The following is a 12,543-nucleotide window of genomic DNA, read 5'->3' as shown; positions in this document are numbered from 1 at the left end:
GCTGTGTGCAGCAATTTCTAGTCTTGTTTTCCCCCGAATTTGCAATTTCTGCAGCTGTTGTGACCCCTGTGTGCCACATTACTCCCTAAGGAGTTCTTCTCTTCCCCATCCCCACAAATGCCGTAACCAAGTATGCCCCAAAATGCCTCCTCCCCAAGCCAAAAGCATTTTAAACCCTTCTCAATCTTCCAGGGCTCTAAATCCTCCGTGCCTTCTGTGAGGGAGGGGGTCCTGGGTTACTGGCTCCTTCCTCTCTGTCAACCTCATAGACTCAAACCCCGATTCTGAGGCTGTTGTGGGGAACTTTTGGATAGCTGCTCTGTGCTTCCTTCCCAGGATCAAAAAGGACCCCATAAGTCCTGGCTGTGACTGCGGTTCTTAACCCTGGAGGCCAGCAGCAGTGCCTGTGTGTGTGTGTGCATGCACGTAAGGGCTAAAGGGCACATGTGTCACAGGAGACCTGTCGTTGACTGATCCACTACTTCTATTTCTGCTTAAAAGATGATGGGAAGGGGTGTCTGTTTTTATTTTTCTTAAGGAGCAGTAACGGGATGGGTGTTGCCCCCACTAAATCTAAAGTGGCCGCAGTTGGTATTTGGCTTGTTTGGGGAGACATGAACAATGACCTATAGGACAACTTTGATGCCCCCACCTCCCCCAAGTCAGGCTAATATTAACTTCTGTGAGAGAGAAAGTGGTGGAGGCGGAGAGATTTAGAAAAAGGCCCTGCCCCCTCCTCCAAGCCACTGCTCTGCTGGGGAACCTTTTATAGCTGCTTGTAAACTGAAACACCAGGAGAACCAGCCACAGGTCTCTCGTATCTCAGGATTCCCTAAGTGAAATGGGAATCCAGCAAACGAGTAAGAGGTTGTTAGTCCGTGTTGGCTGCCGGGGAAGCGGCGCATGCAGACTCCCCTGTGCCTGTTTCCGCACTGCAATCTGTGCTGGAAAGCTCTTACCCCCATTGGAGAGCGTGAGGAGTGTGGTCAAGCTGGAAACAAACGGAGGGAGAGGTGAGAATCTCCCACAAAGGGCTTTTCCCTCTCGCCCTCCCTCGAAGAGCTGGAGCTTTTGTGGAAGGCCCACCAGCAGCTTATCGGAAGCATCCTCCTTTTCTGAAAAGGCCTGCTGCTGCTGCCGCCAACTCACCCACGGGGAAGAAGCGGGGCAGCATCTCCTTGTAGATCTCGTCATCCTTCTCGAGGAAGACACAGATGATGAGCCTGTCAACCTGCCGGAGGAAGAGGAATTGGAGGGGGGAGTGAGAGCTGCACCTTTGCATTCTGTGCCATTTGCTCCTCCAGGACAGGGCTGGGAAGCCTGCCCCCCCCCAGGTGTTGCTGGACTCCCAACATCACTGACCATTGGTCACCCCAACAGGGGCTGATGGGAGTTGGAGTCTCCTGCTGCTCTGAGCTGCCTGCAGCTGGTGTGATCCACCATGCGTAACCATGCGTCTCTGCTTTGTCTTCCACTGCTGGGTATTTTTTTAGCTTTCCTTCCATCTTGCTCTTTGCTCTGTTCCTCCTCTGCCATTTATATTGGTGTTTTAGATAAATACCTTGGGTTTGTTTTTTTAGTTCTTCAGGGCTGATGGTGCACACATCTATTCACCCATCTCCAAAAATTATGTATTTAAAATTAGAAAACATTTGCACATGCCTGCCTGTTTTACTCAGGCTGCTTTTGTCTGGCCCTTGAGAATCGCCCTCAGGCTTCACCCTTCACTGGCCCGCCTTTCTGCCCTCAAGCGCTCTTGCTTGCTGGAATTGGGCCTGTGAAGTGTAATAAAAGGTAAAGGTAAAGGTACCCCTGCCCGTACGGGCCAGTCTTGACAGACTCTGGGGTTGTGCGCCCATCTCACTTAAGAGGCCAGGGGCCAGCGCTGTCCGGAGACACTTCCAGGTCACGTGGCCAGCGTGACGAAGCTGCTCTGGCCAGAGCCAGAGCCAGAGCCGCACACGGAAACGCCGTTTACCTTCCCGCTGGTAAGCGGTCCCTATTTATCTACTTGCACCCGGAGGTGCTTTCGAACTGCTAGGTTGGCAGGCGCTGGGACCGAGCAGCGGGAGCGCACCCCGCCGCAGGGATTCGAACCGCCGACCTTTCGATCGGCAAGCCCTAGGCGCTGAGGCTTTAACCCACAGCGCCACCTGCGTCCCACGTGAAGTGTAATATTGCCTCTCAATTGCCTGGCTGGATGAGGAAGGTGGGGGTACATGTGTAGAATCGTAGAATTGTAGAGTTGGAGGGACCACAAGGGTCATCTAGTCCAACCCCCCTGCAACGCAGGAATCGTTTGCCCAACATGGGGATTGAGCCCACTACCCTGAGATTAAGAGTCTACTGACTGAGGGAAACCTTTTTAATGTGGCTGGAATGTAGCATAGCCCTGCCATCATTGGCATGCAACACACCCACCCTCATTGGAAAGCGTGTGGCCTTTGAGCTGAACCCACCCGTGCCTTAAAGAGCAAGGGGGCTCTGAAACTGGATCAGGAGGGATGGTTAGACTGAGCTCTGCTCCCAAAGTCAAAACATGGAAGAAAGAATTCTGGGTCTCAAACGAGGAGGCACCTGCTAGTGCCCAAACCTGCTCCTCCACACCTTCCCCAGCCCGACGCATCTTCCTCCTCTTCCCTCACCTTCTCCTTATTCTCTTCTAGCCACTTGCGCAGCGTGTTGAGCACCACCTCAGCAGCGGCATCGTTTGGATAGCCTATTGAGAAAGGGAGAAGGAAGAGCTGTAATGCTGCGGAACAACCTCCGTCCTGTCTCTTGGCCTAGGGAAGGACGGGTCCCTGTGCTCCCACTTTCCCATGCGATACTTACCAAACACACCTGTGGAAATGCAGGGGAAGGCCTGTGGGGAGAAAGGCTGTGTGTGAGAGAGATTCTGCATGCGCATGAGCACTCTTATCTCTGGGTGCTTAATCTGCAGCACAGGAGCTCCATCCCACTCCCTGGTTCCAGGTGTGGAGCTGAAGGTTGAAGAGGGGCTTACAACCTGATGCACCTCACGACAGCAGTGGCTGGCAGCCAAAGACCTCCTCCTTGCCTCCCATGTAAATTCGGCAGAAAGCCATAAAATAGGCCCAATGCATGGACGGTGAACCTGCAAGGGCCTGCCATTCCCAGCAGCGAAGAACAAGAGCTTATATATTCTAAAATAGCCTTTGTCAACCTGGTGCCCTCCAGAGGGTTTGGCCTACAACTCCCAGCTGCCCCAGCCAGCATGGCTGTCCTACAGTGCTGTCCCATGTGCTGCAGATAAACCACAGAGCTGGAGGCTTTTGCTCTCTTCTGAAAGCTTGGGTTTATAAAAGGCTAACTCAATTTAACAGCGCTTGAATTCAATGATTTTATATTTCAATTGTGAGCCCCTGCTTTCTAATTGTATTACAAATATATATCTGTCATCATCATTTAGACCTGTGGTTAAACCTAATTAATTTAATTATCTGTCTTATCTATCAGCCATAATAGCGAAGCATTCAACTTGCACGCTCCAGTGCAGTATCAGAAGAGCAGACGAAAGGGGGATGGTAGCTAGAAATATCTCTGCTGTTGTGAGCTCTCCTGGGACATTGAGCTGACCACTGGCAGAGGCAGAAGACTTGGGGGTGATGGTTTTTTGTAAGGAGGGAAAGGAACAGTAGTCCAGCCAAGGGGAGCAGACACAATGAACTGGGCTGCAGGGCTGCACCTTCTGAAGGCATAAGCAGGCACCAGAGATCTTGGCTGCATACACAGCATACATTTAAAGCACCCTTGCAAAATTCCTGGGAACTGTAGTTTATTAAGGGTGCTGGGAATTGCATCTGTGAGGGATAAACTACAGCTCCAATGATTCTTTGTGGGGTGGGTGTGCTTTAAATGTGTGTCCACAGTCCTTGTATCTGATGTCTGGATTTTTTCCTGTGCCTTCCATTCCGATCAGATTTAATTTCAAAGTACCCTTGGTGAATGAAAGGGGAAATTACACTGTCAGCAGCTCTAGGAGAGTAGCTGTGCTTGGGAAAAGTGCTGGCTGGCTTTGGTAGAGAAATACCCCCATTTTTTTTAAAAAAGAAAGAAAGAATATCAAGAACTACCTGTGTAAATTCTTTCATCACTTACAGAGCAAGTCCCAAGGCTGAGCCATGCAGATTTGCACCAAGCCTTGCCACCTGCTCTATCCAACACCTTAAGCCTCTTCCATGTCTGCTCACCACAGTCCGCAGCTTGTTCTCTACGGTTAATTTCAGGCTGTTCTTGTAGCAGTCGCTGAGTTCGGTCGCTTGCGCAGCACTGGGTTGCCCCTGGGCGATGGGTCCTACCGTGTGAATGACGACTGAGAAAAGAGAGAGAGACAGATGAGGGTCATCGCTGAGCCTAGCAGAGCCCCTCTTGCTCAGTTCCTTCCTCTGCAATTTGATTGAGAGATGCTTACAAGAACTGAGCTGCTGGACTTAATCAAGAGCGCATTGCTATTGCTCCTTCCAATTCTCTAAACCACCGAGGGACAAAGCATTTCTTCACGTAGTGCACGGCTGAACAATGGAACTCGCTTCCACAAGAGGCAAGCAGTGATCGCCATCAACTCGGATGGTTTTAAAAGAAGATTAGACAAATTCTAATTGGAGGTCAGAGGCTGTAATGCTTCTGAGTACTAGTTGTTGGGAATCACAAGTGGGGAGAGTGCTGTTGTGCTCAAGTCCTTATTGTTCACTTCCCAGCGGCATTTGGATGGCTCTTCTGAGAACAGGATGCTGATGGGCCACTGGTCCGATCCAGCAGAGGTTTTTGCAAGTTTTTGTGGGTGGTGAGTCTCTGGCACTCACAGCAGCAGAGCGTGTTCTCGTGGTGCCTGGGGTGTGCTCCCACGCGTGCCCGGGGAGCAGAGTGTGGGGCATGGAGGACAAACGGAGCCTGACACGTGCCAGCCCAGGCCTAACCGCCAATGCCACCCGAGCGATACCAGCCCCAACCCACTTTGCAAGGCCGCAATGATCCCTCAGGAGGCTGGGATCAAAGGGCGCATGGCTATTGCATCTTTCTCATGCCACCCTCCCCGAGCCGCTGATCAAATCCTAGCTTCGCAAAGCAGTGCAGGGCTGGTTCGGAGAAGGTGCCGTGAGTAGCGCGCACATACACACATGAAAAATGTGCCCAGGGCACTTGCCCTGGCAGCCCCACCAATGCTATGCCCCTGGGCACTGCAGATATTTCTAGACTACAATGCCCATCATTCCACCCAGTAGTCCTGCTGTTCAGGATTGATGGGTGTTGAGAGTCCAGCAACTTCTGGAGAGAACCACATTACTTCTCTAAAACAAGCTTACTGCAAGCCTATTCCTTCTGAAGAATAAAGATTATTTCTCAAGTATCCCTTAGGCATTTAGATAAATTATTAAGTGACAATTACTTATTTTCCTTTATTTGCTTTATACATACATACAGCCCTTTGGCTACATTTAGGCTCCCTGGGTAGTTCTGAAGTTATTACTCAGGCTTAAAGCAGCAGTATATGGAGCGTTCTCATTTTTTTTATATAAAAAGTAAAACACGCAGTTAGTAATGCCCTCACTGAGTAGCAACATATTCTTTAATGTTCTCTTTTATTATAGTGAGGTTAGACACTTCTACAAGAACATATACTCTGCATGATTCATGTTAGCATTTTTATATCACTTACACTCCTGACTTTTTTTTTTTGGCCTTTACGAAATAAATGAACAGCAGCTCCTGAGAATAACCAAGACCTCATTTCAAATATGGCAAACGGGGGACCCACCTGCAGTGACCCCACTTTCATGGATCTGTCTCCCAAAAGAGGCTCAGACAACCTCATCGCTGCAACCTTCAAATAAGCATTAAAGAATTGCCTGTTTCAAACGGCCTTTTCTTGATATCGTTTTGCTGCTATTAACTGAAGTGGTGCTGAATTATTTTATTTGTTTTAATTTTCTTGGACTGAAGCTGGATGTTACTATTTATTGGTCTCATTGTCTTGCTGCTATTTTACTGTTGCCGAATCTTATTGCTGCCTTTTATTCTGCAGATATCTACATAGCTATATATAGATACGTTTCTCATTTGTGCTGCTCTTGCTTTTACTTGGTATTATAATCCTATATCTGCACAACAGGAACTGCCTGGTGAAGGTTTGGTCCCATAAGAGGCTATAAATGTATTTTAAATAAATATCCTCATGGCTTGGACAACTTTAGAAGCATCCCCTACCCTAGCCCCACATCTCAAGGGTTTTATCTATCTGTGTCAGGGGCTCAGGAGCAGAGGCACAGGGGAGAGAGGAAATGGAGAGCGAAGGGGAAGAATCTGAGGGCAGCGTATGGGAGTATGAAAGTGGCCTGAGAGATTCCATGAGCTTCTCCAGCGAATCAGAAGATTCCCAGAGGGGGGCGCCGATGGCCAGGGCAAGGGGGGTCCCAGGGGGGACACACCAGAAGCAAGGGGCCAGCGGGGACTCCCAAAGCAGCAGCGGGAGATCAGGACCAGCTCCTCCACCAGAGCGTAGTGGGGGGGAAGAGTCCCATGTATCAGGGCCAGCGTCCCCTCCAGTAGGGAGAGAAGATGAGTCAGGGCTGACCACGCCTCCATCGCAGAGTGAGGGAATGGAGGGGAAGTCAGGTCCAGCTAGCCTCTCTGAAGGGGGAAGCAGTGACAGGAGCAGTGTAACGGTCAGGAGGAAGGTTGCCGGCTGGGCGCGCGCGCCAAGTTCAAATGTACAGGCGCGTGGCACAGCAGAAAACCCGGATTGGGAACCAGGTCCTAAAGCCCGCCGGAGGCAGGGGGAAGACTCAGGGGACTCAGCGTCAGAAGAGTCTAGAAAGGGCAAGACCCCAGCGGACAGGTGGACCCAGAGGAGGAAAGAGCAAAGGAAGAGGTGGAGCAAGGCTAGAGTCTTAAACTGGTGTCTGGGGGGGAGGAGATTCAGACGGAGCTTCAGCGGTCTAGAGTTTAAGACGTAGAGCTGCGCGCCGCGGCTTTGAAATCGAAACTGCACTTCAATAAAGACTTTTATATATAACAACGGACTGGCGTTGGTCCTTTGTGAGCTGGGACCTCGGGCAGCTCTGACAATCTGCATTTTTAAAAATTCATTGTCTATTTATTAGGCATATTTCTAGCCCACCCTGCATCATAATCTGTCCCAGGGCAGAGTAGAATATACAAATGCATGAACTACTAACCCCCCCCCCCAAAAAAAAGCTTATAAGTGGGCATAATAATAAAGCAGCTAAAATGCATTACACTTGTATTTACAAATAAAGATACATTAAAACTACAAAAGCAACCTGAAAAACTACAGAGTGGGTTACTCGCTCTCAAGCAGGGATGCTTTAGTACCCGGGCAAGCCAGCAGGTCTTTACGAGTCACCAGAACGATAGAAGTGTCTGTGTCAGAGGTGCTTCAAGGTGAGGTCATCCCAGAAGCAGGGGCCACCACACAGCAGCCTCTTTCCTCAATCTACACACACAGCATGTTTGCTGCCAATAGGAATGCAGAGGAGAGAAGTCTCTGAAGGTCTTGGGACACAGGGCTTGGGTTGGTATTGGGAGGGGTGTGGGTGTTGAGTTCCAAGCTGGCGCCTTGCATTTGGCACAAAGCTTCTGCCAAGCACCCAGTGGTGTAAGGATACCCCTGCCGCATACTCCTGCCTCTGCCACTGCGGTGGCACCTACTACGCATCCAGAACAGAACAGAATCAGAGAGTTGGAAGGGACCCTGAGGATCATCAAGTCCAACCCCCTGCGATGCAGAAATATGCAGCTGTCCCAGATGGGGATTGAACCTGCAACCTTGGCATTATCAGCACCACGCTCTAACCAACTGAGCTATCCAGTTGAGGACATACAGCCAGCCTTATGGTAAGTATCCAATTGGGCCCCTGGTGTCCCTGTGCACGCACCCATTCCCTACTCTAAAATCTGCTAGTGATCCCTGGGAGAAAGTGGAACCCCAAAGAGTGATGATGTTTGCAGCAAAACATACCAATGTTTTAACAAGGCACCAGTCGCCAAGGCAAATGCGGAGATAAACGAGGGACAGTGACTTATTTACCGGGGGGAAAGAGACTGAAGGTGAGCTGGACCCAATGAATTAGTTTCTGAATCGAGTGGGGTGAGTCAAAGCTCAGCCAACAGCTGGGTTTAGTTAAATAAAGGAGGAAGTGTGCAAATATTAAAATACCAGGCGCAGATTTATTGGCCTCAGCGTCTCCTGCAGGAGGAGGCAGTGGTGAATTTGTAGATGGTAGTTAAGGGAGCAGGAAGATGAGTGGAGTGAGGAGGTCTGGGGGCTCGGGCCTGCCGAGAATACCAGAGGCCTCCTCCCTCTTCATTTTCAGCTGAATCAAGTTGTTCTGCCTGCTACGTAAAATTAAGGATCCAAGCGTACAAATCAGGAAGAGTAGCTATGGTCAGCAGGGGGTGCTGTTGAGCCAGCAATCATTGCCCACTAAGGTTGGAAGACTGCTTTTCGTATTTGTATTTGTGTGTGTGTGTGATTTATGTGAGGTAGGACTTCATCTGAGCCTGCCCTTGCCCTGCTATGAGTGTCCAGTGTTTGAGCTCATGAAGAAGGAGTCATTTTGTAGAGAGGAGTGTGCAAGCACTGGAAGGTAATCTTCCAGCCCCTGCTAAAACACTGCCTTCATCATGCTCCCTCCGATTTTGCTTTGTTTTGCAGGGATCAGCACAGCCAGGCATCTGTCAAGCCCACTGCCAACCAGCAGAGAACCCCTGGGCCCTGCTGCTCCTCACTGCCTGCTTGTTGCTATATTCTCCAAGCCAGCAATAAGAGAAAGCACAGCTGCCGCCCCGACAGGCTCCTGCCCACCCCTCCGCCACCTGTTCACATCCCCTTGCCTGTTCTCTTCTTCCAGCCACGCATGAGAAGTGGACTCAGAGGCAGGAGGGGGAGTGCGCAAGCCACCCTTCCCCAACCTGTTGCCCTGCAGATGTCGCTGGACTCCAGCTGCCAACGCCCCTGACCATTGGTCATGCTGGCTGAGGCTGATGGGAATGCAAAAACAGCTGGAGGTGATCAGGCTGGAGGAGGCAAGGCCTCCACAAAAATGTATTTTGCCCAGGAACTCCACCACAAACAAGCGGCCACTTGTGAATTACTACTACTACTAATATTTATAGCCCTTCAAACTGATAGGGCTTCTTCAAGTGGAAGGCTGTCCTACGTAAAGTAGCATACATGGGGGCACCCCACCACTGGATAACTACAAAAAACTATTCAGGGTCTACTTAGCCTCTTTTATGAGGGATACATTTACAATTTGCTTTCCGTACAAATTCTCAGAAGTGTTGTCCAATTTAAAGGGCAATGATAATGCACAATGCATGGGAACACACATACAGGCACCGACACCCAGCTCCATTAAAACCAGCTCAAATGATTAAAACAAATAAGCAATTCAATTTTGCAGATTAAAAAGCTTTCTCCTTAAAGGACGGTTGACCTCACAACTGCCACCACCTGCCCTGCTGCGGTAGTAAAGTCTCAGTGGCGTCAGCCGGCACAGAGGTGTATGTATGTGTGTCTCAGTGTAAAAAACACTGCGTTTTAACAAATCAAAATGATTACACGTGCTATCAATTAGTAAACATTTAATTCTGATAAAATTAAAACAGAATTTGCCAAAAAAAACCACAAACCCACAAAAAATAGATGGAGTGCCAGCACACTTGTCAATCAGCCACCAGGAGGCGAGAGCAAGTTGACTTCTTAGGGTGGAACTGGTGCAGGACATGACATGACCAGACCTCTCAGTGCATTCACTGTTTTCCCTTTCTGAGCAGCCATGAGTGGGGCAGGGGCAACTTGGATCCCTTGCACCAGTTTCCCAGTCTTAATTGCCCACATACGCCCCAGTTGGGGGAAACAGGTCTGTGCATCTTAACAAGCTTTGCCCTTGCTAAGCAACTTGGCAGACTCTTGCCTGCTGCCATGCACTGGTTGGATGCAGAGGAATGGAAGGAGGAACCAGCTGGGGAACCTCCAAGGGAAGAGGGCTCAGAGCCCATGGACTGGAGGTGGAAGCTGAAGAGGTAACAGGGCTTAGTGAGCAGGGGGAGTCTGTGGCAGAGAGAAGTCCAGCATCAGAGGAAGAAGCTGAAGCAGGGGAGGAGGGAGGTGAAGAGACAGAGGTGTCTCCCCTTTCTGCTGCAACATGTGTCCCTCCCTGCTGGTTTCCCAAAACCAGAAGAGGCATGAAAAGGGCAGAGGAGAGGTTGGCTTCACACAGGCACAGTCTCCAATTGTTTGGAAAAAGTCTTGGAGAGGAGGGGACTTGGACGGCTGTGGTGAGGCAGGGGCTTTCAGTCTTGGCAACTGATCCATGGGACAAGACCCACTGGGGATGAGCTGCTGTGCTCATTAGGCCTGACACTCTGCCAAGTCTGCGCAGATCGTGTTCTTGCTAATAAAGAGTTAACGCCAACTTTCAGGGTATGATTTATTGTTGGCTTGCTCCTATCACCTGCACATTTCCCCCTGCTAAATTTTGGTAGTGAAGCTGCAGAATTGATCTTGTGAGGTGATCTGGTCTGCCCCCCCCCTTGCTGCAGGAAATCCAGATCCACAGCATCCCCACAAGTGACTGTCCGGCCTCTGCTTAAGGGTCTTCACCCGCTGTTCTGGGCCATTGCTACCACTGTTTTAACTACTCTAGCCATCCAGAATTTTCTCCTAACCTTGAACACCCATCTGCCCTTCTGTCACTTAAGCCCTTGAAAACTAGTCTTGTCCTCTGAGGCAGCAGCAGAGAATGAGCCTTTGCCCTCTTCTGCGGGGCTACCTTGCAGTGATTTGAAGAGTGCTATCCAGAAAAGAAATTTCAAGCCAAAGCAGTGGTTGTGAAATCTAGCAGGTGATGTTTATTGCAGCATAAGTAAACCAGACTTTGTGCATGTGTGTGTGTGATGTTGTCAAGCTACCAGCCCTCGCCCAAAGGACCCAGGAGTCCTGCCTAGGCACTCCAGCCTTCAGCACTCAAATGCTGCTGGCAAACTGCTGCTTCGGCTTCTTGAGTGGCCACATGCAGCCTTAGCTCTGCGAGTGATTTACTGACCCAAGGAGGGTGGCCTGGCTTCCTTGCAGTGCCCAGAGGTGGCTCACAGGTTTGCTGCTGTGCTTACAGCCCGGCTCCTGGGCTGAAGATTTAGAAGCAATGTGCTCTGATTTTTTACCCCAGTAAACACGGGAGTTAATCCCCATGTTTCAGGACTTGAGGTTGGCCTTTTGTGGCTTCCCTTATCTACCACTCCCCATGTCAGGGACATGTGTTTGGAAAGGGAAATTGATACCCAAGAGAGCATATCCACCACTGCTGAAGAAAGCCATGGATTTAAGCTTTAGAGGGGCAAAGGATTCACAGCGGCAGGACTGGGGAAGGAACTTCAGTCACAGGGTGGTTGCTGTCAAAATGTTGTTGGGCTCCAACTCCCATCAGGCTCAATCAGCATGGGAAGATGGGAGACGTAGTCCAACGTCTCGAGGACACAGCGTTGGCTCTGTTTTGTTTGTTGTATTTGTCAACTGCTTTTCTTACAAAGGTAACTCAAAGCAATTTATGTCAAAACCAATGGGAAACAACAATAAAAAACCCTAAAAACACAAAAATTCAAATGAAAAACACAGTTAATTTTTTTAAAAAAAATAGCAATAATGACCCAATACCCACTAATGGAACAACAGCTGGTCCCAGGCAAAAGAAAAAAGGAAGGAAAAGCACAGTCATGGGATTCTGTCCTTTCCTTGGGCTCCTCTTTGCCTGAGCATGGAAGCAAGAGGAGGTTCTGCGTCCTGTCTGGGGAAATGCAATCAAAATGCAAATCTCCCACTGACACACCAGCATTGCCCCTGATAATAAAGACAAATTGCCCGTGCAGACTCCATGGAGATGCCGGCGATAAATCAGCTTCTCTGGTAACCTGCATTGAGGGACATCAGCTCAACCCCCACCCTGGGGCCACTGGGTGTTTGCGGCCCTCCTCACCCCACATGCCCAGCATGAATGGTCATTTCCCCCTGTAGGTCCAGCCCTATCATGGGGTAGAGTGGGGTTACCTCAGGCAGAAAAAAAGGAGAGGGAACCAAAGGCAGTTTAGTCCAGCATCCTGTTTTGGACACCAGCCTCAGCCAGGAGCTTCCAGAAAGCCCAAAAGACAGGCAGGGGGAGATGTCTTCCAAAAGACTGTTGTGCTTTTGGACACTGGTGCTGTGCTGTGCTGTTTTTTATTGCTTATGTGCTTTAACATATTTTATATATGTATATAGTTTTAATTCTAGCAATTGTTTAATTGATTTTTAATGATAGCTTTTTCTAAAAATAAAATAAAATAAAATAGCAGTTCTTTTTTCTTTCTTTTTAATCTGTAAGCCACCTGGAGTCCCATCAGGGGAAAAGGAGGCGTATAAATAGATTTATAATGATGTACAACTACAACAACAACAACAACAACAACTGCATCATCTGATGGTATCTGAAGAAGTGTGCATGCACATGAAAGCTCATACCAAGA

At 49.4% G+C, this 12,543-nt stretch overlaps 1 protein-coding gene across 3 annotated transcripts in view; it reads right to left on the bottom strand.

Moving 5' to 3' along the window:
• Positions 1–12,543, bottom strand: part of MACROD1 (mono-ADP ribosylhydrolase 1) — a 321,478-nt gene that overhangs the window by 579 nt on the left and 308,356 nt on the right. For 2 of the 3 annotated variants that reach the window (XM_079958372.1, XM_079958370.1), the window contains 4 exons: positions 4,212–4,333; positions 2,833–2,863; positions 2,646–2,719; positions 1,150–1,231 (listed from right to left, as the gene is read on the bottom strand). In XM_079958372.1, coding sequence (XP_079814498.1) covers positions 1,150–1,231; positions 2,646–2,719; positions 2,833–2,863; positions 4,212–4,333 — 309 coding nt within the window. Of the gene's footprint in view, positions 1–959; positions 992–1,149; positions 1,232–2,645; positions 2,720–2,832; positions 2,864–4,211; positions 4,334–12,543 lie in introns of all 3 variants that reach the window. The other variant, XM_079958371.1, reaches the window with a different exon arrangement.

This window comes from Podarcis cretensis, assembly GCF_951804945.1.
Source record: "Podarcis cretensis genome assembly, chromosome: 16".
NCBI lineage: Eukaryota > Metazoa > Chordata > Lepidosauria > Squamata > Lacertidae > Podarcis > Podarcis cretensis.
The sequence above is the reverse complement of the archived record's forward strand: the minus strand, read 5'-3'. Positions and strand labels throughout refer to the sequence as shown.